General features: G+C 42.9%; 1 protein-coding gene across 2 annotated transcripts; it reads right to left on the reverse strand.

Annotated features, from left to right (window-relative positions):
- Positions 1-5,524: 5,524 nt before the first annotated feature.
- Positions 5,525-15,490, reverse strand: TRAPPC3 (trafficking protein particle complex subunit 3). Of its 2 annotated transcripts, none has more exons than XM_051987684.1 (5): positions 15,377-15,490; positions 8,982-9,079; positions 8,614-8,713; positions 7,579-7,761; positions 5,525-5,858 (listed from the first exon to the last, which is right to left on the reverse strand). In XM_051987684.1, the coding sequence occupies exons 1-5, from the start codon at positions 15,416-15,418 to the stop codon at positions 5,739-5,741; spliced, it is 543 nt and encodes a 180-aa protein (XP_051843644.1). In that variant the 5' UTR covers positions 15,419-15,490; the 3' UTR covers positions 5,525-5,738. The 2 variants fall into 2 exon arrangements, with proteins under 2 accessions (XP_051843644.1, XP_051843645.1); XM_051987685.1 differs by lacking the exon at positions 15,377-15,490 and adding an exon at positions 10,028-10,046.
- Positions 15,491-26,740: the final 11,250 nt, after the last annotated feature.

Below are 26,740 nucleotides of genomic sequence, written 5' to 3' on the forward strand. Positions count from 1 at the left end.
CAGGCAGGCTGGAGGAGGAGCTGGAGCAGCAGAGAGCTGCCTGCCCATGTTTGTACCTCCAGCTCTGTCCACCCCATGGCCTGCTCCCCCTCTTGGTCTCCCCTCCCAGCATCCTCCTGTCCTCTGGTCCCAAGGCCTCCTCATCTTCTGCTCTGGCTGAGCTGGCCCCAGCCCACTCCCCCCTATCATACCGCAATCCCCCCCAGAGCTGAGCCCCGAGCCCAAGCCACGAAAGTTTCCTCTCTCCTCCTGCCAGGTTAAATTGCCCTCTCGGAATGCAACTGCAGCTTTTCCCCACAAGCTGCCTCTCCCCTCCTGGGCAGCCGCCTCCATGGTATGCGTCCCGGCCTGGGGTCCGGACTGGCGGAACATCAAAGCCCAGGGTAGCCAATAACCTCAAGCATTGGAAACCCTTCCATCCGTACTTTCCTGCCAGTGGCCGCCCGCTGCCTGCTTGGCTGCCCCCCGCCTGCCTAGAGCTAAGCTGAGCTGGGCTGGACTGAGCTGAGCAGGCCCTGGGCCTGCCTGCCCCATTTGTTTCCTATAAACAGCACATGGGAATGTTTAGGAGGCTGGGGAGGACTTTTTCTCTGGGCCAGGCCTCCTCCCCCTCCTTCTGCCCCACAACCACCACAACCACTCCCCCCCTGTCTACAATGAGCTACTTGTTAGAAGACAATTTTAATTTTGCTTAATGCAATTTCTGCTGGGGCTGGAAGGGGGGTGATGGTGGTAAGGGGGAAGGCGGAGAAAGGGTGGCTGGACTCAGGGCTTTGACCCCAGCTCTGCAGCTTGCTCATTGCTGAGGATGGGAGGGGGAAGTCCCAGACCTGGGTGCCAGAAGGAAGAGGGGGACCCAGGTACAGGTCAGAGAGCAGCGTAGCTAGGGGTAGGCAGGCCTCGGGATCACCTGGAGTAGAGCAAGATCTTACAGAAAAAGAAATGGGGACCTGAGATCACACAGCTAGTAGGTAGCAGGGGTGGGGACTGCCCTCCCCCCCACGCCCCACTCCTGCCCCGTTCAGCATCTTTTCACTAAAACCTGCTGCCTCTCCAGCTCCAAGTCTCTTCCCCCAACCTCCCCCCAAGAGCTCTATGACATTCATAGCCAACCCCCTCTGGAAACCATAGCAGTCCTTGCTCTGGCCAAAGGGGGTCCCGCTTGTTCTCATATAGCCCTGGGAAAGGCTGTTGGGAAGTTCTGACAGTAATAATAGTCATCATGATCATAATAGCTGGGATTTATATCACGTTTTTAGTTTTGCAATGCACTTTACATTGATCAACTGTTTGATTCTCACAACAGCCTTGTGAGGCAGGTACTATTATTATCCCCATTTTACAGATGAGGAAACTGAGGCACATGGACATTAAATGCCTTGTCCAGGGTCACAAAGTTATTAAGTATCTGGGACAGGATTTGGATTCAGATTTTCTTGATTCCAAATTCTCGTGTCTTTTTGTTCTACTACTTCCCTCAGCTTTCTGAACCTGGTGCTGCCAATAATTGGGGTTACCTTTGATTTCTCACTGTTTTACACCTCTGGTTTTTCATCCTCCCTGAAACTCACTGACCTGTGTTAGGAAATCTCAGGGTCAAAGTCCAAGGGTCTCCTGAAGCCCCCTCGGGCAGGTGAAAGGATAACCACGGCAGGGTCCCAGGAACCCCAGACCCTCACGCCGGAAGGGACCAGAGAGCACGGCCATGACCATGAACCACAGAAGGGACCCCTCTTCGACAGCTTCTGATTAGCCATCTCTCCCGATGTGTGAGAAGGCTGTTGACCCTCCTGGACCTTGCTGCTCCCTGGGCTCCCAGATCCCATTGTCCCTGTGCAAGGCAGAGAGCACAGCCTGTGGGGATGTGGCTCTCGGCTGGCTCTCCAGTCTGCTAACATCTGGGGAGCCTTCAAGCAGGTGAGGGCCCCTAGGCTGGGGGCAACCATGACATCAGAAGCTCTCCCTCGCATGTGTGTGTGTGGGGGTGAACCATAAGTTTAGAGTGATTGGGACTTTAGAGATCCTCGAGTCCAATATTTGTTTTTTACAGATAAGGAAACTCGCGGACCCAGCTTGGTTAAGGGACTGCCCAGGGTCACAAGCCAGTAAATAAAGTAGAATTTCAAGGCCAGCTCCCCTGGCTCCTTCCAAGACCGGGACTGTGTTTGTCCCCCTCCTTCAGGAGACCTAAGGCACCAGGACTCTGCTCCTGGGCTGCCCAGAGCTCCCAGCTTAGCTCCAGCCAAACCAAGGAGGGTGTCAGCCCTCGCCTGGGCCCGACTTGGCCTGGCCTGGTACATTTTTCTCACCCTCCTCATTACTAAGCCCAGGCCAGAGCAGCCAAGTATGCAGGGATTCTGGCTAGTAGCACGCCCTGCTCCCAGTCCCTCGGTGGCAGCCCGTGATCTAGGATACCCGGTAGATGAAGGCTGTAGGAGGCTAGCCAGGCGGGGCTGAGAAGGGGAGATGGTCAGCTGACTGCTCTTCTATCTCCTCCCATCCCGAATCAAGCGACCAGCAGTTCTGGCATCCCACAGGCTCCCTGGCCCCTCAGGACCCCTTTGAGGAATGCTACCAGCCAGCCTCTATTTGGAGGATGGGGAGAAACAATTTATTGGTGTGAGATACTTCCCTCTGTCTAGAACTAGGAGTCATGTCCTGGAGTCCTTGGAGGTTCAGACAGACCAAGGACCCAGAGGTCATTCTGCCAGCGTGTTTCAAAGTGGGGCATGAACGTGCATCTACCTGACTCTGGGAACAGCTCTCTATCCCCTGGGACATACTGCCCATAAATGATCCAAGGGAAATTAGGTCAGGTCCCAAAGAAATTAGTGGGGAAGTGTTGGAAGAGTAGAAAACATTTCTAAAGAGTAAAGAAACTGCCCCAACCCCAATCAGGGCCCCAGCTGTGGCAGAACATGTTGGCAGAATTCTGAAGCCCTGTGCCATGTGGGGAGGGGGTTAGAGGCTATAAAACAGGGGCCCTGGGGAGGCTGATCCATTTCCCTTCCACTCCCCATACAGGGGCCCCTGCTGCGGCCCCTGCCTATATTGCTCTGGGGGCGCCAGGAAGCCAACTTCCATGGGTTTTTACTCTTTGCCTGTGAGTGGATTGGTTAGGGGATGCTAGTCCTAGGTGCAGAAGGCCTGATTACCAGTGATTGGGGGGAACCTTATAAATGGAGCTTTGTTTCCATGGCTCCATGAGCCATAAAGCTGCCTGGCTGAGGGGGAAAGGAAATATCCCAAGATTTGACATTGTATAAACAGCCCACTTGGAAAGTGGGTGGTGTTGGGGGAGCAGAAGGGAGAGGTCCCTGTTATGTGTATATAGGGGGAGGGGGTAGGGCAGGGCTGATGTCTCCCAAGGCTTACTTCCAGAAACCACAAAACTTGGAATCAGAGGGCCTCAATTCAAAATCCAGATCTGTCAGACCTGTGGGACCATGGGTCAATTCCTTTCCTCCCTGGTCTCAGTTTCCTCATCTGTGAAATGAAGTTCATCTCTCAAGTTCTTTCCAGATCCCAAGTCCAATGTCTCTATGATTCCTAAATCATCTCACCCCTTTCCTGTCCTACTCCCCAATCCCCAAACCCTAAATCAGCTGTCTGGGGGATCCTTCAAGAACTGATTTTTGGCTGCAGTTGTGGGTCTCTAGCCTTTGAGACTAAAAGGAGATTCAGATTTCTGCTATGTAAATGGGAGAGGTCTTCAAAAGTCTGTTCTCAGTCAATGTCCATTTCCATGTCTTTGAAGAAAACTGTATGAAGATTATACAAACAAGAAGTCCAACACCTTTGTTACTTTGAGATGTCTGGCTTTCAGAGGCCCTAGAGGCCCTCCTGCATTGAGCACACAGGTGGACCAATTCTCCTTTCCCTGAACATAACACTGTAGAGTGACAAAACCCAGAATATTTGGAAATATTCAGCACAAGTGGGTACAAACCTGCTGCTGCTCTGCTGTGGCACAGGAAGCCAGAGCTCCTGACTTCACGAAAAGAGAAGCCTCTGGGAGGGATGGTCACCCTGTTCATCTCCCATTCCAGGAGGATCTCAAGGGTTCCAGGGGAGTAGCTAACAGCAGCTACAGTGTGAGAAAGCTGAGCCAGGTTCCTCTGCCCATCCCAGTCCAATCCAGGCCACTTCTGCTAGCTACTGCATCCAGCCTACTTCTCTTTTCCAGGGGTAGACAAGCAGGACAATGGGATTCTTCTTAGCTGAAGCAATATTGCAGTTCTGCTGCCTTTGAGTCAGAAGAGATGAGCCTTCAAGAGAAGTTGGATCCCATTTGCCTCTAACCCCAAATGTAGGATTGAATTTTAATTCAGGGCCCTAGGCTTCATATCACAAGCTTTTATTGCCACCACAACTGACAAACAGTGGATAGTTTACACATTTCTGCCCCCATCTTTTCCCACAGAACTGACTCGGTGTTTTGTAAGGTCCCAGAAGAGACAAGCAACATTAACTTCCCCCCAAATTCAGCAACAGCAGTCTCCCAGGGCTTCTCAGTCTTGTGGCTAACCATTCCCAGAAGTGAGTGAAAATAGCATCTCAACTTTACTATTTTCAGTGGCTCTCCTATCAGCATCTAGGAAAGCTGGATTTGGAGTTGAGACTAGAATTTGAACAGCTATTACTAATCCTTTGTTCTTGGGAAAGTAATTTCTTCTCTGAACCCATTTCCTCATCAATACAACATGGATAAAAGATACGTGCAAAATCTATGCTACAGGATTGTGGTGGAAAGCACTTTGTGAGTCCCAAAGTGCTATAGAGATAAGAATTATTACTTCAATACCCCAAGGATTTAGGGTTCAAAACCCCCAAGGGTGCTCTCAGGACAGGCACATACATTACTGATGATTCCATGGTGGGCTGCCAGTGTTCCAGAACTCTCTGTTCTTTTGAAAGCTCTTATTAGAGCACCAAAGGCAAGGTCAGGCTCTGAAGAGCAATACTGGATCTTGCCTGCTAAGTATGTCAAACAGGCCCCTTCACCCCTGCAACAGAATACACGGGCCAAGTGGGTGGAGCTGAGCAGAAAGCATTAGGAAATGGATGTGTCTGGGATTTCACTTAGGAATGTCTTTTTTGAAGAGTGTGTATAAGTACATACATATATATACTGCCCGCAAACAGCCGAGCGGAACAGAAGACAAATACCTGGGTGTGTTCCCAGAAGTCACTGCTTCCTGCACTGCTGGCTCTGTCTTTCCTGGCCCGCAATATTGAGCGTCACCAAGAATTGAGAGCCTCCTCCCCTTCCAGGTGCCCGCCCACCCAGCTTGCCGATGACTCCCATGAGGGCACAGACGTTATAGGAATGGACAGATGCACCAGGCTTTTCTCTCAATAGGGTCACAGAAGGTTTTGCTTTGGAAAATTCAATCAGGAATATAGCGCTAACGCGGGCTCCTTCTAATCCAAGAAGTGTAGAAGTTTCCGTTCTATCAGTTGGGAAAGAGGAAAGAGTAGGGCTTTCTCTCTGGAGTATGAGACAAGCACCCACTGTGCAGAGTGAGATCAGTAGCACACACTTGTGAGATAAATGGAATATATCACACAAGTCTGTTTTTTATTAGCATGGAAAATGGAAACAAGATTAGAAGAATATATAACATCTTAAAGAGTCACTGAGTTCTCTAAGGTGGGGGCACTTTGATTTTACAACCCTGGGAGGGTTGAGATTTAGCAGGTGCCCCAGCTGGTCAGCTCCACTGCCCCTGGAATGATTACTCTTCTCCTGCAGGGAGATTATCCTCAATTCGCTTGATGAATCGCATCCTGATTTCTGTTACCCCGTCTCCTTTCAGTGTGTCCTGAACAAACTTCACGTCCACTGCCATCTGGACCTGTGCAGAGAGGAAAAATGGGGATGTGGGTAGAGCTGGCTGTCTGCTTACAGCTTCACAGAGTGAAGGCCTGACTGTCCACCTCAACTTATCAAAAGCTGTAGTCATAATGAGAGCACTTTGAAAATGCTAAATTTTCTTGGTATTTCTTTTTTTTAAATCAGCAAATTCTGGATATACACCCTCTTCACTCCTACCCCTCCCAGAGAGTTTCCCCTTGTAATAAAAAAAAAAAAATCACTCAGCTATTGCAACTACCCCAACCACCCAAGAAATCACAGCCTCAATAGCCCCTTTACCTCTCTTAACAAGAAGAGGTGGATTTTTAGGGCACAGAGATGAAAACTTACAATTACAGACATAGAGCTTTCTCACTTCATTGAAATCCTTTCTCACAATTATTTCATCATTGTTTTTTTTCATTTCTGCTCAGTGCCCTTTGCATCAGTCCATACAAGTCTTCCCAGGTTTCTCAGAACACTTATTAATCCTAATTTATGGTGCAATAATATTCCACTACATTCATATACTAGAATTTGCTCCGTCATTTTCCAATTCATGGGTACTCACCTTGTTCACAGTTATCTGCAACCAAAACTGTGGTTTCTCTGGGCCCTACCTGACTTTCTTGATCTTACAGCTCATGTTCATTAGTGGGGATCTCAGGGTCAAAGGGACGAGGGGGATGATTTTGCTTGCATGATTCCTAATTGCTTCTGGAATATTGTGACCAATTTGTAATTCCATTAATCTACCAATCAGTGTGTCTAACTACTTGGGGTGACACCAACACTGACTATTTCCATCTTATGACTTCTTTGCCAATTTGATAAGTACAAGATGAAACTTCAGAACTGCTTTAATTTTTATTTCTGATTATAAGTGACTTATACAGTTGGTGATGGTCTCTAATTCTGCTTTTGAAAACTGTCTGTTTCTAATCTTTGACCTCCGATCTACTAGGAAGCCAGGGCCTTTTTCACAGACTAACCCTGATATCTTCTATCTTCTCACTCCTGTAAAGATTCAAGACTGTTCCCAGGCTCCCTCCAAAAGTATGTCTATGTGGCATTCTTTGTAACTCTTTAGAAAATGTCTCCATTTATGCCATGTCAGTGATGATGATCTTTAGATGTAATGGCCTCAATGAAAAATCACCACTAACAGCTCTAGATGGTGACTTGCATCAGACTGGAACCTGAACACAGCCTTTCACAGCTTGTCAAAGGCAGTTGGTGATGCAGAGAATAGAGAACTAGGACTCGAGTCAGTAAGGCTTGTGTTCAACTCCAGCCTCAGTCACTTACTATGTAATCCTGGGCAAGTCACTTTACCTGTCTCAGTTCTCTTCACTATAAAGTGGGATAGTAATGAAACCTACATTGAAAGCTTGTTGTGAGGATGAAATAGAATACTATTTGTAAAAAGCACAGAGTACACCCTACATAAATGCTTATTCCCTTCCTTCTTAATTTCTCTCCATAAACAAAGAGACCATAAACTGTCCCCCAGAAAAGAAAGGGTATCTGTCCCCTCATATTCATAAGGAGACATCAAATCAATCAGTGCTAACTAGTACCCTGGGGCAAGGCTTGGAGGAAGCTTTCTGACCTCAAATGCAGTCAAGGAAGGAGGCCCGATATTAAAGCAGAAAAATCCTGGGCAGGTCAGCAGCCTCTCTACTAAAGCCCCTTTTCCAGAAGGAAAAAGTTGCACTCACCATTTCCAGAGCTCCCCTCAACACCCCACATAGGAGATTGGAATAAATGAGGGATGAGTGGTTATCAGGAAGCTCCACGAAATCGACCAGAGGATTGTTTTCCAAGATCAGGGAGAATTCGTCACCAGCAGGGCTCCAGTTGGTGATGCTCGGGGTGATGCCCAGGTACATTTTAAATGCTACCTATTAAAGGTATATAGAGTAGCAGGGGTAAAGATGGAACAGTGAATGATCCTCCTTTCTCTTCCTTCCTTTCTAGCTAAGGTAATTACACTGGCAATGTAGGGGAATAAGAGGCAGGGGAATGAAGCTTTGGGCTGAGGATTCACCCTCCAGAAATAATTAATGGAAAAATATTTCTGCCCATTCAAGGCTATAGCCTCTGGGGTAACACACTGCAGAATGAAGCTCTTGGGGGAAAGAACTGCTCACAGTTTCTCAAACATTCTAGATGAAAAAAAGAAGAAAAATATAGGCAAGCATTATAACCACCCAAAGCAAATACAGGAAGAAAATTCAGAGAAAATAGTCATAGTTACTAAGACCCAAGGGGTAGCTTTCTCACCCCTACCTATGTTTCTCTCTTGACAATGGGGAATTTGGGTTATGCTGGGCATTTTTTCCTAGGAATCACCCTGGGCACATTGTTTTCTCTATATAGGAGATCACTTCATCAGTTAAATGGAAAAACCAATGTTGGTTCTAAAGTGTAAGGAAGATGGTGCTCTCACAATCATTTGAGCCTGATAGATGCATATAATAAGGAGGATGGCTCCATGTTGGAATAGCAAGAGCCTCTTTCCATGACTGACCCCCCCAGAGAATTGCCACGTTGAAGATTTAAGGATTTTAGAATTCAGAGATGTCTCACAACTCTTACAACTTAGCCATCCCTTAACCAGCTCCCAGAAGTTCTGGAAGTAAAACACAAAGGATTCTGCAACTAAAATGGCTATTAATTAGCAATGCAGTATAGCCAGAGTTGTTTCTGAAAGAATGAAGGAGAGAATGCCTGGGGCCCATGAGAGAGATGACCTTGGCGATAACATCTGCTGTTTCCCGAAAGTCATGGCATCTGCCAACATTTGACCGAGCCAGGAAATCTTCAATCAATCGGACACCAATATTGTAGCCCCTAAAAAGATGATCAGACAACAAATCACAGGGTAATCTCCTGAATGCGGTTGTCAGGGCTTGGGAGCAAAACAAAGGATTCCAAAACTTCACAATAAATCTACTTAGTGAGAATGCAATCAAAGAGCTCTAGCATTGGAGGAGAACAGCTTCAAAGGAGCCTTTGCCAAGTTCCAGAAGGACAATAAGGTCCTAGTACACAGGGTACTGCCCCCACCCCCCAGCTTCCCAAAGAATAGAAGCTCTTGCCTCAAAATTAACTCACTCACATTTTGTCCAGCTGTTTGTTCACATCTTCATCATTTTCGTAGTCCTTGCAAAGCTGGGTGACCAGAGCTCCATAGGTCAGGGTAAAAAGCTCAGAACTCTAAATGAGATTCAAAAGGCAGTCAGTACCAAGCACGGGAAAAATAAAGGATTGTGTAAATGGGGTAAAAGACACTGGTGCTACTTTCGGGCTTCAGAAGAAAGTCACCTGTCTGCTGAGAGAAAAAGTCAACTCCAGCAAAGTTGCAGTGAGCCGGGACACCCAGTACCCTGCCCAGGACTAACCCAGTAGAATTTGGGCTAGGCTCATTTAGGGAAAGGGTGGAGGAGGGCGCTTTGCCCAAGAGCTCCTGTCTAGCAGTCAAGTGCCAACAACTTATGCGAACTACTGGCCAAGGCTGGATTCCACAAAGCAGAGGCTGCCATCCCCTGGTACAGAGCCCAGAGCTCAGCCCCAGACTACCCTAGCTCAAGAGACGAACCATGGCTCCCCCTGGTGTATTCTTGGACTATTACTCCAAGTCAGCATTGGAAGATTGCTGAATATTCCATCATTTGTCAATCATCCTCTGCTCATTAGCATGCAATTTGAATGGTTTCTTCAGAGTCCCCAGGGAAAGCCTGTCCAAATAACTGGACTTTAGCCTCTGCAGTGTCTTTATGACAGCTCCAGTCCTTGGACAGCAAAAGGCACTGCTAGTCAGGAGGGAAGGAAATCAGGCCAGGGCTACCTGCACTCTCTACGACAACAGATCATAGCCTTCATCCTGAAAAACATTATCAGGAAAAACAAGTTCCCTCTGTCTCTACGTAGAGCGTCAATGTTTCCTGGGTGGCAAAGAGTGTCATGCACTGGACTGCTGGGTGTTGTGATGCTAGAAGCTGTGCAGTTTGGGAACAGGATGGGGAAGCAATGGAGGGAAGGGCTGCAACAACTGAAAACATTTTTGATCCAGTTCAAAATGTTGCCCTGAATGCCTTTCAACAACAGCTGTCAGACAATCACGGCAACTCTTTTCTCAGATAGATGAAGAAATCTATCACCTACCATGAGACGCAGAGATGCCGAAGGTAAAGGAAATGGCAAATACCAATACTACAGAATGAAAGCAGCAGGCAGGTGGAAAGAAGGGAAAAAAGACAATATCAGCGTTAAATAAGACAGAGAGACACATGGGCAAGACCACAATCTGCATCACTAAGTCACAAAAAAACAGGGCTGAAAACAGAAGTCAACCCAATAAGCCCCCATGTAAACTGGAAAATGAATGAATTAATTAAGGCGCTTAGAGAACTGTCATTCTGAGGTTTAGGCTCTGGAATTGAGATACTTAAGGACAATGCTGAAGGTTTTAGGTTAGAGGAGTACTTCAGTTGCTTTGTCTCATCTTACATGAGTAAAGTTATGCTTTAGAATAAGAGTTACACTGTGAATTGACAGTATTTAGTACTTTATAGACATCCACAGTATGGTGCTGGTCTTGAATTAAGAGAAAAAAAAGAACTGGGAAAGAACAGCTATTCTTGAAACTATCTGTGTGATATAGACAAGGAACAATTTCTTTGAATTTCCTCCTCTATAAAACAGGTTTAATCTTATTGGCAGAACCTACCTCACAGAGCTGTTGTGAGGATCAAAAGAGTGTATATATAAAGAACTTTTCAATCTTTGAATTATTAAATAAATGTCAATTATTACTTTGAAGAGTCCCTGATTTCACAAGTGTGGGAACCCCTTTAACTGGCCTTCCATACCTTCTCTTTTTATGTTATTTAGGTGCCATGTTATTTAGGTCTCCAAAGATTTACGTAGGGGACTTTTCTTCAATTCTGTTAGTATCTTGATGGAGAAATAATGTACCCTTGGAACTATGCCTTGTCTCTCATTTTCACTATATGTCTGCCCTACTGCTTCCCCATTAATAATGGTAAAACTTTCTTCTTCTCAGAAAGCTTTCTAATGTTATTCCAGTAGATTCTCATAATATTCCCATAAGACAAGTTAAACAGGTACCCTCACTTTGCAGATGACCTCCATGAAAGTCCTACTCCAATATGATGTTTCAGCAAAATACACACCAAAATGAAAGAGACTGGCTTAACCATAGATATTAAGAAAACAAAAGTAGATTAAAAATAATATTTCTCAGATTATGACATACAGTTGCCTAGCAGTCAATAAAATTAGTCTAATATATACCTTAGACAGGTGTTAAACTCATAACTGATTAGGAAAAGATATTGTAAATCTCATTTGGGAAATTGTAAACTACTTGCTTATTCTTGCAAAAAACTTGTTTCTTTAATATAATATTCTCCTAGTGATGTTATATGGTTACAAGTCATGGAACATCATGGTTTTGGCAGAATCAAAATTACAAATAACTAAAAGGCAATGAAGAGAGGCATGATAGGAGTAAGTAGGCTGTAAAAATGTTATTACTGGTGAGTTATATATTAGAAGTGTCATGAAAGGCATTACTGAGGATCTTCATGAATTAAAAAGAAAGTAGGCGGGTCATGAAGCAAGAATGAAGCACAGAGAAATTATCCATGTGGTACATAAGTGCTTCCAAGATATTAAAAGTACAAGAGGAAAGCATTTAGTTCATTGAGTAGATCTTTTAGATATAATTTGTGAGAAAATACAAGTATTGTATGGGATGAGAAGACATGAAAGATCCAGGATCTACATTGGTGAAGGAAACATCTGTAATGATGAAATTATAAGTACAAAGTACCAGCGTTTAGAGTTGAGGGAACTGAAGCCTGGAAAAGGGAGGTAACTTGACCAAGCTCATATAGCTATTTATAGAGCTAGCATTATAACCTAGATCTTTGAATTCCTGGGATCCAGTGATCTATTTCACAAGACTATCTCCCACAACTTTACTGTTACTAATTAATCACTCTCTCTCTATAGTTTAACCATAACAATAGTGATACACCTAACACATTAGAGCCAACTGTGAATGTCTGATTTAGTTATGCTAAGAATCATAAAGTTTCTTTAACTCAACTGAAAAATTCTAACCAGGGCATCTCCAGGAGACTTTTACCAAATATGGCAAGTAAGGACAGACATTAAGGAAAGACATTTTTAAAAAATTAAAGTCAAAGACCTGGCATTTGTAAGCCTTGGGCATGAATGGATGGAGCACATCCAGCAATTACCAGTCCAAAGGTTTGGCCTTACTACATTAAGTCATGAGAGCTTTCCATTCATTATTAATAACCTGAAGTTGGGATATCTGCCCTTAATATCAGAAGCCCCAGTCCATGGTGATGCCAAGTAATCTGCAAATCATATCATTTACACTTTTCACATGAGGGCAACAAGCATTTTATTCATGCTGCTGTTCCCAACTCCCTGCCAAGAACAACAGGTACCAAGAGATAATAAAATCTTGTTCAATATCAATCAGATTCTCCCAATTTAAGATGGAGGCCCCTAACTTCTGACTCTCTATTCCCCACCCTCATTGGTCTTCTCTTAAGAATTCAAGTTTTTCACATTTTAAAATGTAAATATGTTATTTTCTGAGGGCTTCTGAGTGGCACAAATTAGGCTGTCAAAAGGAGCATTAAGAATTTGCTATTTGTCAGTTAACTCCTCCCAAGTGAAACTGGGTTCCTACCCCTAAAGTTAAAGAGCTTGGTATGAATGATTAATTGCCTTTTGGAGCCAGTATTGGAACCATCATTCTAATGTAGGAACAAATCAATCCAGCACTGGCCAACATTCAATTCTCATAGCAAATCTGTGAGATAAGTCAAATGTTATTATCCCCATTTTACAGATGAAGAACAATAACTTTAAGGATATTATTTTCCCCTGTTTGTAGAGTAGGATGGTAAATAAAGATGGTCCCTTGCCAGGGACCATTCTCTAGTTCACCCATCCATTTTCCTTCTTCAGGTCTTGGACCTCAAAGGCCAACAACTCTGATCTCTGAGGGATGAAGATTATAAACTTAGGTTACTAATAATAAAAAATGGAAATGGCTGTGATTAAGGTCACTGGCTGATTTTTCAGTAGGGATTAGAGAGTAGTCATAGACAGACAGAAATAGCCAGTGAATCGCTTTTGTCTTTCAAATGCAAAAAAATAAAAAAAGAAACCATGTTAAGAGGATAATTTAGTTTTCCAGGTCTACAAAAGAATTGGTAATCGAGGCTGAAATAAGTATCACAAAAAGCAGAAGAAACTTTTGCTGACACAATACCAAAAAGTTTGAAAAGTATCATATCTAAGCCCACATCAATATTTAGACAGTTGCCTCTGTATAGTGAGTGCTATAGGTATGAATTACTTTCCCCAAGCAATGAAGGATAGAAGGGGGAATGACTGTTTAAAAACCAGGCAGCGGCAAACAATCCTCTGCTGTACTTCCAGCTGGAGCACTGGACTTCCAAGTTAAATGAACTCCATCTCTTTTAGCTGTCACCTATCATCTCTAGGAAAAGTCAACTGTTCATTTGTATTCCCACTTTCTGCTACTAAATTCCAAAAGAAATCTTGTTTTCTCCCAATGAAATCAGTCGCAAGATTTTTAAGAGTGATGATAAAAACTCATTGTTTTTAAAAGAAAATAGTGTGATCATATATGTAGAGCTATTAGACATCTTCTTGTCCAAACCCACTTACATTATGCAAATATTCAAATTATACAAATCTCACTTATATCATATAAATATGGAATTTGAAGCCAGGAGATATTTCTAGTATAAGTTTTAAAAATAGATGTTGTCACAATAAGGATTTCTGATCTCTTAGGTCCTGGGTTTCTCTCTACTCATGATGCTGGGTGAAGGTATACTATCTCACCAAGAGTGGAGTGAAACAATCCAGTCATGGATTGGAGATCCTTGACTGTGGAGCACTTAGTTTTTTATATATCAAAAAAATAAATAAAAGGAGAGAGTATGAGGGAGGGGGAAAAAAAGGTAGAATATGCCACAATCAAAAAAAAAAAAAAAAAAAAAAAAGAACAATGTGGAAGGCCCTTTGGCCCTGAGATAAGGGTTCTGATTCTCATAAAGACGTTTGCTTTTCCATAGATATATCCCCTCCTTCATATATGCATAAAACCTCTGTTCTCAAATTCATGAAAGGAACCCCCTCCTCAGTCACATTACAGACCCTCCTTTTGCTCTCTGGTCGCCATGGGAGCTCCAATTACAAGGCAGCTAGCAAGCACGGTGGATTGAGTGCCAGGCCTGGGGTCAGGAGAACTTGTCCAAATTTGGCTTCAGATACTTACTGGCTGTGTGACCCTGGGCACATCATTTTACCCTGTCTGCCTCAGTTTCCTCATCTGTCAAATGAGCTGGAGAAGGAGATGGCAAACCTCTCTACTGTCTTTACCAGGGAAACCTCAAATCAGGTCATGATGAGTTGGACCCTACTGGATCAAGCTCCAATTATGGAACTTGCTCCTAGCCTGTTTCAGTCAACTCCCTTCCAGCCTCCCAGACTTTCTTCTCCAGTTCCTCCAACCCCATAACAGATTCCCCCTCTATAAGCCTCCCCTCCCGTTTCCATATACATCTTCTCTCAAGTAGAAATAGCCATCTAATCCTGTTGCTCCCATTTCAGACCTTATCCTGAGCCTCCAATTGGCACTTCTTCCTTCTCCTTCCAGTTGTCATTACAAGCACCTCTCCTCTCAGTCTTGGAAGTTAAGTCCTTCCTAATGTCAACAGTCCTGACTTGTCTCATCCCTGACAAGGGCATACCGTATGGCAGAGTCTCCCCTCCCCCTTCTACCGCCCCTTAACCAACAGGAGCCTCCTCTCCCGGGAAGTTCTCGGCACAGCTGGCAGTGCCAGTGTAGTCTAGCACCCCCCAATGACCCCTGCTCCCTTTCTCCCCCCTCCCCTCCTCAGTGCCCCAGCTCTCTTCACCCCTCCATCCCGAAGCCATCGTCTTGTCAGCACCCCCTGACATCTCGATGCTCCGTTCAATCACCCAGCATTGCATTCCAGGCACAATGTTCTCCTGATCTCAAGGAGCTTCGGTTTGAGAGAGGAGGGAAAACATACAGATATCGGTATGATTCCCCCCAACTCTCGCAGCGCCTCTTACTCTCTCCCGTCCCCGCTTCCTTCCGTGCCCCTCCCCCTCCCCTACCTTCAGAGCCCCCTCACCTTCCGAATCCTATTCCCTTGAGCACCCCAGCCTCTCTTCTCTCAGCAGTTCCCCTCCCCCTCAGCCGCCCCTTCTCGCACTCTGCTCCCTCAGCTTCCCCTTCCCTTTCCCCTCAGCGCCTCACTTCCCTCCCCCTTTGACTCTTCTCATCTGTCCCTCTTCGTTTTCCTCCCGCTTTTAGTACCCCAGCTCCGGAACTCCCCCTCCCCCTTCCCGGCACAGGTCCCACGCCCCGCTCCCGGTTACCATTTTCTTGCTCTCAGTGCCTCGATTCGCTTGCCTCGACATGGCGCCGGCCGCCCCCGCCTCAGGCCCGCTCACCTATTCCCCGGTACCCCTACCCCCCTATCCCCCCCCGAACTCCCCAGCCCCGTTCCGGCCCAGCAGTAGCCTCACAGCCTGGGCCTCAGAGACTGACAGACCCCCTGACCCAATGCGCAGGTGCGATCTGCCGTAGGGTACCACGGGAGTCGTGGTCCTGCTTTGAAGCCGCTCTCTCTCTCTCTGACCCTCTTCCGGGTACTATGAACTACAATTCCCATAAGATCCTTCATCAACACCACTCTTCGGGCGCCGTAGAACTACAGTTCCCAGTGTACCCCACGAGAGGCTAAGCAGATCGAGATCCGGCATAGCAGAGAGACTGCGCCACTATGTTCATACCGCTGGGTGGCGCCCGCGACTTGCTTTAGAAATGGTGTCCTGCTGAACCCCAGCCCCAAAGGGTCGTGCCTCCCAACTCTGCTTTGCGTCTGGCCCCCCATTCCTCAGATGAAGAAAACGGGGTTTCTTTGGTATATACAAAATATCTCCCTTCTCCCTCTCTCTCACAGTTCTATCAGAAATTTCATTTTCAGGGTTGCTGCAACATGAAGCCACATTGTAAAAGGTTCAGCGCCTCAAGGAGAAAAAACTGGGGGGAGGGGAGGGGGGCAGAGGGGAGGGGAGGGCGGGGGGGGCGGGGGGGGGAGGGGAAGGGGAAGATACAAAAGGAAGGCTGGCAGTTATCCCCTAATCCAGATCGCCCTGGAAGCGGAAACGAGATCAGTGCAACAGACCCAGGGGAGCTGACCACACAAGGGCTCCTGGTTAAACGAGAGCAGCGCGGCGGAAAATGGGATTAACCACGTACTCTCGTAACAGCGTGACTGTGCGGCCTTAACGTAAACAATCTTATCGTAAAAGAATCAAAAGCGAGCCTAAGACACCTTTCACATCTAAGATAAGGACAGATGTCGGCAGCTAGATGGCGCAGTGGGGAGAGTCCCACCCTCATGTCGGGAGGACCGGAGTTCAAATGCAGCCTCAGACACTTAATGCGTCCTAGCTGTGTGACCCTGGACAAGTCTCTTAACCCCCACGCCTCAGTTAAAAAAAAAGAAAAAGATTAGGGGAGACAAACAAGGGGTGGAGAAGATCACAAAAGACAAATGATTTTCATTATACATTCTGGGCCACTCTTCTATGACTTCTGCTTCCTCCTCCTCCTCCTCCTCCTCCTCCTCCTCCTCCTCCTCCTCCTTCTCCTCCTTCCCTTTCTTCTTTCTTCTTCCTGTTCCTTCTCTCTTCCTCCTCTTCCTCCTCCTCTTCTTCCTCCTCCTTCCCTTTCTTCTTTCTTCTTCCTGTTCCTTCTCTCTTCCTCCTCTTCCTCCTCCTCTTTCTCCTCCTCCTTCCCTTTCTTCTTTCTTCTTCCTGTTCCTTCTCTCTTCCTCCTCTTCCTCCTCCTCTTTCTCCTCCTCCTTCCCTTTCTTCTTTCTTCTTCCTGTTCCTTCTCTCTTCCTCCTCCTCTTTCTCCTCCTCCTTTTCCTTTTCTTTTTCTCTTATTCCATCTATTATTTCATTAGTAATTCCCCCCCCCCAAAAAAAAGAAAGAAACTTCCTTTACCAATGCAGCTCAGCAATGTCTTTGCAACTTTTAGTCTTAGAGAATTCCCTGGGGCATTGAAAAGTTAAGTGATTCTATTAGGATCTATGTTTTTATCTCATGAGAAATGCTCATGCATTCATCCTTAGACAAACAGAGCTCCAACCCAAACATCAGCAAATAAGGGGTAAAAAATCTGTGACGTCATTCTTGATGACATTGTTTCATTACACTAGAAATATCACTTGCCAATCCTATTGAGCCTTCTAGTTAGATTTCAGGTCTTCCTTCCCTTTTCTCCATCCTCCCAGCACAGTCAGTAGTATTTGATTAAAATGTTTTGAGTGAAGATTTCTTTGAGGATAGTAAGGGATGTTTCTAGACTTTTTGATTCCTGACAAAGCTAACACTTCTTGGATATCTTGCTCTCAAAATCCTGATCCTGGTCAGACTGAATTCTATATCCAGCTATACCCAGAGAAATATATCTCCCACAAGACATTGGCAACCATTGAAGCTGTCTGGCTTTTGGTTGGATATACCTGTGTCTACTGAATAAAAAAAAAAATCTATCATTACCTGGATGTTGCTTATATTCTTCCTTAAGTTCTACTAGAGATAAACTGACAAAGTACACACAAGTTCCAACATTTTTCTTATTCTCATTTACTTCAGGTACAAGTTGGTGGAACTTTTCTTGAAACACAGCAAACACAGGCTCCACACTTACTAAATATGTTGGTTATTTTTTTGGTTAGTGAAATCTACTTCAAACAAGTTCTAGAATTCTTTCTTGGTCAAGGGTCCAAAATTATCAGGCAGCACTTGTATGGCCCTGGAATAGTTGTGCTTTTTGTAGGATCTGTTGTAGACAGATTTTGAATTTTATTACATATGCAGTTGTTGTCCTTCATTCTCATAGAGGACCAAAATGACATCACTAGGTTAGACTCGAATTATGGTCCAACAATGGCTGATCAGACCAATACAAGCTTGGAATGCTCTACCACAGGTTGGGCACAAATAGTCCGTGTGAACGTTTGAGATGAGTTTTCTAAATTTGTGCATCTTGTATTTCTTTTGAGCTACTTTAATTCTGCTTTGCTTACAGAACACAGCACCTTCTCTAACGAGGGCACAACTTGCTGAGGAATCCTAGCCAGAGTCTCCCATGTCCCATAATCAATTCAAAAGTTCTTAAGGCAGACTTTGAGAGTATTTTTGTATCGCTTTTTCTGACCACCATGTGAGCACTTACCCTCTGTGTTTTCCATAAATAGTCTTTTTGGCGAGCATACCTTTGGCATTCAAATAATATGGCCAGCCCAACAAGAGTTGCATTCTGCAGTGGAGTTTGAATGCATGGCAGTTTAGTTCAAGAAAGAACCTCAGTGTCTAGTAAGTATTTTATCCTGCCAAGTGATCTTCAGAATCTTCCTAAGACAATTCAAATGTAAGTGATTTGGTTTCCTGGCATGGCACTGGTACACTGTCCAGATTTCATGAGCATACAACAATGAGATCAGCACAAGACTCTGCAGATCTTCAGTTGGATAGTTAGTCTAATACCTCTTCTCTCTCACATTTGCCTTTGGAGCTTCCCAAACATCGTTCTGGCAATATTTCATCCTCATTATCGATGTGGAAGTCTGGAAAGTATACTGCCAAGGTAAGTGAACTTATCCTCAGCATTCAAAACTTCATCTGCTATAACCGATGGTTCCACATATGGATGGTGTGGTGCTGTCTCAGAGCGCTGTGTTTCCTTAGTGTTCATTGTTAAACCAAAATTAGCACAAGCAGCAGAGAATGGAGCTATATTTGTTGCATCTCAGCTTCAAAGGCTGCATTGAATGTAGAATCATCTTCAAAGAAAAAATCATGTACTGGCATATATGCATAACATGTGTATAGAGTTCATGAGGGAAACTGCTGGATCAACCTATTAAATTTACAAGATGATGGACCTTTGCCTAGAACTTTTGAAAGTACCACTTCCTGTAGAGTGTTGACATGCACTTATTCCAAATCTAATTTATTTCCAAATTCTGTCCTTTATACTTTTTCATTATCTCCCCTACCATGCTCTCTTTTCTTCTCAAAAATCTACCATACTGGTACAAGCATTTATCACTTCATGGCTAGGACCATTGAAATAGCCTTCTAATTGGTCTCCCCCAATTCGTCTTAAACTCATTCCAGTCCAACTTCCACTCAGCTGCCAAAATGATCTTCCTAAAACACAAGTCCAAGCATGTCACCCAGACCCCCACCCCCAACTCATACTCCAGGATCAAATTTAAATCTTCTGTTTGCATTTTATATACATTCATAACTTGGCCCATTACTACCTTTTTTTTTTACACCTTCCACCTCATTATATATTCTATAATTCATTGACACTAGCCTCTTTGCTGTTCCCATGAGTCACTTCTGACTCTGTCTTTTCAGAGGCTCTCCTTCACACCTGGAATTTTCCCTCTCCTCATCTCTGTCTTCTAGTTCCTTCATGACTTCAAGCTCAATGACCACATTCTTCAAAAACCTTTTCCCAGTCCCTTTCCTTTATCTCCCCAGTAGTACTATCTCTCTGAGAGTACCTCACAATTGACATCTTACATATACATAGTTATTTGCATGTTTTTTCTCCATCAGAATGGGAACTCTTTGAAGTCAGAGACAATGTTTTTACTTTTCTTTGTATCAATAGAAATTAGCACAGTGCCCGGCATAAGGTAAGTGCTTAATAAATGCTCACTGATGACGATGATGATTATAAATGATACAAAGAAGATAGGAGACCTTGGAATTCAATATTCTAAAAGGCAAATAATGTTGGTTCATAGCCAAGAGTAACTAAGATGCAAAGCCAGGATGGGGGTGGGGGGAGAATGGATTTTTAATGGAATAGATTTCTTCTAGGCATTTTTAATGAAAAAAAAATTAGAGCTGAGTAAGAACTTTGAAATACAAGCACAAGAGCCCCAGGAAACCTAAAAGTATTGCTACATTTAATAAGGGGAGGAGAAACAAGTGTCTCTTCAGCATCTTATTCAAAGTTAAAGGAGTTAAATAAGAAAAAGAATGAAATTTATATGATAAATTTGTTGTATATTTGAAAGGAATACCAAGTTGTAGGTGGTAGATTTGCAATTTCATGAGCAACCATCTTTTTATTGCATTGGGTTATAGATATGCTTGTTTTATTGAAACATTAAAAATAAATTTTTAAAAAAGGAAAATGTGAAGTTCAGAGTGGTTGATTAGTTCTCTTCTGAGAGATTTAAGAGGGAAAGAGAAAAGACAGTGAAAGGAATACATGAATGTAGAAGAAGGAGTAGAACGCATAATGAGGTTAAATGAGAAGAAATAAATATGAAGGGAGGGCTGATGAGAATAAACATCAGATGGACCTCATTCTTTTGTGAAACTGGCAAAAGAGGGTTGAAAATACACAGCATACAGACGTACATCAAATGCCAGGGGGAAACATGTGAGAATGGAAAGTTAAGGGGGCTGTTGAAAGGATAACACAGAGGAAATGGGTAAAAGCAAAACAAATGTCCTGGTTTAAAGGGGATTAAAGGGAGAGGAGAAGGAGGGAGGGAGGAGATAAGAACTAGAATCTTTTAGAGAATGCCTAAACTTGTGGTATATGAATATAATGGAATATCATTATGCCCTAAGAAATGATAAAAGAGGCAATTTCAGAGACTCCTGGGTAGTATGAACTGGTGAAGAATAAAGTGAATAAACTAGGATATACTGCAAAGACAATATTATTGTCAGGAAAAAACAACCTTGAAACACATACATACACCCATCAAAGCGAGCAATATGAAATGGAGAGTCCTAGTTTCATATATAATTCTCTTCTTGTGTTCTGCTGTGTATATGGAATGTTCATTTTGTGGGTGGCATTTAAATTCAAAATTTTTAAATGTAATTTTAATTTTAAAGTGAAAAAGAAATAAATCAGAGAATGCCTTGGCCACAGACACAAAGATAAAAGTGGTAAGGCAGAATTAAAACTTGGGTCCTCTGAATCCAAATTCATCAATTTCTTGTTGAGTAGGTTTAGTTGTATCTAACTCTCTGTGACACCATTTGGACTTTTTTCAGCAAAGATACTGAAGTGGTTTGCCATTTCCTTTCTCCAGCTTCTTTTACAGAGAAAGAACTGAGGGAAACAGGGTTAAGTGACTTACCTAGGATCACAGAACTAGTAAATGTCTGAAGCAGAATTTGAACTCAAGTCCTCCTGACTCTAGAGCTGTCAATCTATCTACTTGGTCACCTAATATGCTAAATCCCTCCTGGGAAGTTTCTGAGCACTTTGCCTTTTGGAAAAAGAAGATTGCACACTTAGCCTCTTTCCAGGGAGAAGAAGAATAAAAGTCAGAGCCATGAATTGAGGAAACAAGTTATTTGGCCAATGCAGGTGTAGCAATGGGAGGGGAGTTGTCCAGCAGGCCCAAGTGCTTTCTGGAAGGAGTCCACATCACAGCATGGTACTGTATATCTCAGAGAAACTGTGTAGGAAACTATAGGCTAGGAATTTAGAGTATGTGTTATCATTCTGGCACTCTCCCATCCAGTTCCCTTCAGAGAAAAGCTGTAGTGTATTAGGTATTTTCTGTATCTATTTACGGGCTCCTATTAACCCTTTAGATTTCTTCTTTTGCTGTGAGTAAAATGTATTTCCTCTATACAATGTGCCTTTGTTAGCTCTTGATTCTCCCCTCCCCCATCCAGCTGGCTCTTCAGTTTTATATAGGCAAAATTGTTTATTTTGTCTTTTAACATCGCTTCTGTCATGTTAACAATTCTCTTTCTAGTCACAGTTCTAAAAGGAACTGCTTATCCTTCCTTTTTAAAAAAATGTCATTCGGAGCTTATTGTGCTACCTGGTATGAAATGTTGGCATAATATGTTTAACATATATTGAATCACTTTGCCATCTAAGGGAGGGGTAGGAGGAAGGGAGGGGAAAAATTAGAACACAAAGTTTTGTAAGAATGCATGTTGAAAATTATCCATGTATATATTTTGAAAATAAATAAATAAATAAATAAATTAATAAATAAATGTTTAATAGGATTTACTGGTTAAAAAAAAAAAAGAAATGTTGGCATAAACTTAATTTTTGTCAGACGGCTATTTCTACAATTCCATAAGTTTTTGGTCAAAGAGGTGTCCTTCTCCAGGAGTGAGCATCTTTGACTTTATCAAATACTATGCTGCTATATTTAATTGCATCTAGTTCTTGTATAAGATTTATTTCTTTAGTTTCCTACATGCAGTGTTATAAGTATGTAATTGAATTGTATTATATTGTATTGTATTTTGTTAACTGCACACCAATATTACCAAGCTGCCCACATTTCTGTTTTGAATGCTATATTTAGATAATAGTGTAATCATGATCTTGGACAAGATATTTAACTACATGGTTTTATGATCTTGGGCTTCATTATATAGTTAGAATGACTGCTAAATGTTAAGCCATGATGTTTATGATATATGATCATAGATGTTCTGGTATGCTCCATATGATTTTTAGGGAGTGTAAATGTGCCTTTGAGGGGAGAACATATAGAAGACGCAGATATAAAGAGCAGTCTCATCCATACATGTTCTGAATGTTAATTTGCCAAACAAGCTTTGGTTAATACAAAAAGCACCAAAGAGTAAGGGAGAAGACAAATTGTAGGAAGCAGTTAAGAAGATATTCACAGAGTGGAGGCTCAAAAGGAAGAACATGGTGACAGGCTTGGGAGTCTTTCTCAATTGAATCTCACTCCTCCCCTATCCATAAACAGGCAGCAAGAACTGATTGGTGTCTCAAACAGCCCAGCCTCATAACCTAACCACACTGAGTAGCAATCAGAGGACAGGATCAGAGGTTTCTGCGAGTATCAGAACACAAGAGGAAAAGAAAAGTATCAGGTGCTAGTCTTGGTCCCCAAGTTCCCTAAATGGCTTTCCTTTTACTCTTGGGGAGGCTGTGAGTAGAATGACAGATGGCAGGTGTTTGTTAGATCCTCCTGGGAGCAAATGACAAGGAGATTCAACTCTCTGAGAACAACAGGGGGCTTGATATTTCCCTGTTAGTGTCCTTGGTGTTGGTTAAACTGTATAACTGCTTGAGTGAAAATAGATTCGCAGCATCTGAGTCCTCATCGCTAAAAAGAATTCATAACTGGACAGTAGAAGACCCTGGGGGTTGAGTTATACTTTAAGTGACCTAAAGAGCTCCCAAGAGTTCAATTATCTGTTATGCAGATGATTCCTAAACCTATACATCTGGCTTTTATCTCTCTCCAAAGTTCCATTTTCCAAAGCTTGCTGAATATCAGCTGATTGTCCCATAGGCATCTTCCATGCAGACTGTCCAAAGGGGAGCTCATTAATCTTTCTCTTGAATCTATAATTCTCCTGACTACCTTATTTCCTATTAAGGCCACCACCATCCTTTTAGTCACCTGGGTTCAAGTTTTCAGTCATTCTTTTTTCAGGGGATTAAGTGACTTGCCCAGAGTCATACAGCTAATAAATGTCTAAGGTCACATTTGAACTCAGGTCCTCCTAATTCTAGGGCTGGTGCTCTATCCATTGCACCACATAGTTGCTCCCCAGAGTCATTCTCCACTCTTCTTGGCTATCCCCACATTCCTATCCCTGTCCCAACCATCAGTTGCTAAATCTTGTCAGTTTTGCCTCTATAATATTTCTGATGTCCTTCCTCTTCTCTGCATTCACATAAGACACTACCCTATTTCAGGACCTTATCACATCTCTTCTAGACTTTTGCAGTGACTTCCTAATTGCCTTCCTCTCTCTTCTCCAAACCATCTTCCAAAGAGCTGCCATATCAGTGTTCCTAAGCTACAGATCAGATGATGTCAGTCCCTTCCTCAAGAGGTTTTAGGAGCTCCTTGTTGTCTCTAGGATAAAATACAAATTTCTCTTATGGCAATTAAAATTTTTCAAACTTCTTTTCTGGCTCTCTTTCCAGTTTTATTCATGTCACCCCCCATCATGTACCCTACGCTCTCCAGGGATCCTCAAACTACAGCCCATGGACCAGATGCGGCAGCTGAGGACGATTATCCTCCTCACCCAGGACTATGAAGTTTCTTTATTTAAAGGCCCACAAAACAAAGTTTTTGTTTTTACTATAGTCCGGCCCTCCAACAGTCTGAGGGACAGTAAACTGGCCCCCTATTTAAAAAGTTTGAGGACCCCTGCAGTCTAGACATATGGTCAGCCTACTGTCGCTATTCCATCTTCAACTTCAACTTCAGCACCTGTCTCCAGGTTATCCTCTATTATTGGAACTCTTCTTTTTCACTTCTACTTCTTGGGATCCTTGGCTCCCTTTAAGGCTCAGCTCATGTGCCATCTCACAGGAAGCCTTTCTTGATGGGGCTGGTCATTAATGTTCTTCTACTAGAAATAACTTTTCCTTTTAAACTGTTCGGTATACAAGTTAGACCCGATTAGTAGAATATAAGCCCCTTCACTAATGCATCATTGGTGAAGTTGTGAAATGATCCAACCATTCTGGAGAGCAATCTGGAACTAGGCCCAAAGGGGCTATAAAACTTTGCATGCCCTTTGATCAACAGTACTATTACTGGATTTATATCCCAAGGAAATCATAAAGGAGGCAAAAGGACCCACATGTGCAAAAATATTTATGGCAGCTCTTTTTTGTAGTAGTAAAGAATTGGAAAATGAGTAGATGCCCATCAATTGTGGAATGGCTGAATAAATTATGGTATGTGAAGATATGGAATATTATTGTTCTATTAAAAAATGATGAACAAGTTGATTTTAGAAAGGCCTGGAAAGATTTATATGAACTGATGCTGAGCAAAATGAGCAGAATCAGGTATATATTATACAAAGTAACAGCAAGAATATGTGATGATCAGCTATGAAAGACTTGGTTCTTCTAAGTGGTTCAGTGATTTAAAGCAATTCCAATAGACTTTGGACAGAAAATGCCCTCTGCATCCAGAAAAAGAATTAAGGAGACTGAATATAAATCAACATATCCTATGTTCACTTCTTTTTTTATCTCTTGAATAGTTTTTTCTTTTGCTTTGATTGTTTTCTCTCCCAACATGATTCATAAAGCTATATGTGTTAAAAAATAAATAAAAAAGAAAAGACTATAAACTCCTTGTGGACAGTGTCTGTGTCATGTTTGACTTTGTATTCTCAGTGCCTTGGATAGTACATGCTTATTAAATGCTTGTTGAATTAAATTCTGATTTTTCTCTTTCTGTCCACTGACTAATTTCTTGACCAGTCTTATCAATTCCCAGTCATCAAAAAGCTATCTTTGCTATTCCATCAGTAATATGTCAGATAGGTATGTTCTGGGTCAGGCCTGACTCAAGCTGGTCCCTTAGTTAAGGTTCACAAATGAGAGCAACAAATGCTTAATATAAAGAAGTTTCTTTATTTGGCAATAGCATGGAGACATTTGGATCTGACTCTTTTATGCTCTGGGTGGTGGGGAAACTGATTCAAGCTGAAGCCATAGTCTCCTGAACCAATCAAGTCTCAGGAACAGCCTTTTTGCTTTTAGGGGGAAATTAAGCCAGCCTACATGGCAGGGGTGCCAGTGCATATTGCTTCTATTCCAAGGCACCACTCCGCTTTTATTGCATAGTAACTCCCTGGTCATTTGAATCTGTCTGCCATCTTCCATCTGTTCCTCAAGCAAATGCTCTTTTCTTTAACTGCTACCCTCTGGGGCAGCTTTTTTCAATGTAACAGAAAATTCGAAGCCTTGCCTCCCTAATCCTGAAGGGTAGCAAGAATTTGTGTATAAATATCTCTGAATTGTTCATATTACCTGATCTATGCTGTTAGCATTCAAGCAAAGAGGGACAAAAGCAGGTTCCTTGATGTTCTCAATAAATACTCTCATTTCTCCAAGTGCTAGGTTTCTTCTAGGTTGCTGGGCTTGGAGTCCCTCATTTTCATGAGTCTCAGACACTTATTACTTATGTAATACTGGGTAAGTCACTTAATCCTGATTGCCTTAGTGCCTCATCAATAAAATAAGCTGGAGAAAGAAATGGCAAACCATTCTAGTATCTTTGCTGAGAAAACTCCAAATGGGATCACTAAGAGTTGGACATGACTGAAAAAAATTGACCAATACATTTCTCCACATTAGTTATTTGCTATTCTTTTGTTACTTCTGCAATATGACTCAGCTAGAACTTCAAGGGTTTTTCTCCAGTTGAGTATGAATGTCCTCTAAAAAATGATGGAGGCTTTGCATTTTAGATCTCTTGCAGAAGTGATGGCAGTCTTCCCACTGTGACTAAATACTGTCAGCTACAGGCTGTTAAGAAAGGTCACTAGAGAAGATGGTGATTTTTAGGTCATGACCTACTGAGTATTGTGTTGTCAGCCCCAATAGACCTCCTGCTTTGTTTTCAGTGAATTCCCTTTTCACTAGGAGAGCTTTAGATTTTCTTGCCATATCCTACTCAATAGTAAAAGGTTTAATAGTTAGCTCCCAAACAGCCCTATTAATAATTGCCTCTTTGAAATCAAATAAAGAGGAAAAAGGGCTTATATGTATACAAATATTTATAGCAACTCTTTCTGTAAATGGCAAAGAGTTGGAAAGTGAGGAGGTGTTCATCAATTAAAGAAAGACTGGACAAGTTAAGGTAAAGGTAATAGAATATTATTGTACTATAAGAAGTGATAAA

Source organism: Antechinus flavipes, chromosome 3, assembly GCF_016432865.1.
Source record: "Antechinus flavipes isolate AdamAnt ecotype Samford, QLD, Australia chromosome 3, AdamAnt_v2, whole genome shotgun sequence".
In the NCBI taxonomy this organism is placed as follows: Eukaryota; Metazoa; Chordata; class Mammalia; order Dasyuromorphia; family Dasyuridae; genus Antechinus; species Antechinus flavipes.

Coding starts and splice junctions, on each gene's coding strand:
- TRAPPC3 (XM_051987684.1), bottom strand. CDS start 15,418: ATGTCGAGGCAAGCGAATCGAGGCACTGAGAGCAAGAAAATG. Junction 7,762..8,613: donor CAGCAGATGTTATCGCCAAG/GTCATCTCTCTC, acceptor TACCTTTAATAG/GTAGCATTTAAAATGTACCT. Junction 5,859..7,578: donor TGAGGGGAGCTCTGGAAATG/GTGAGTGCAACT, acceptor CTCTCTGCACAG/GTCCAGATGGCAGTGGACGT.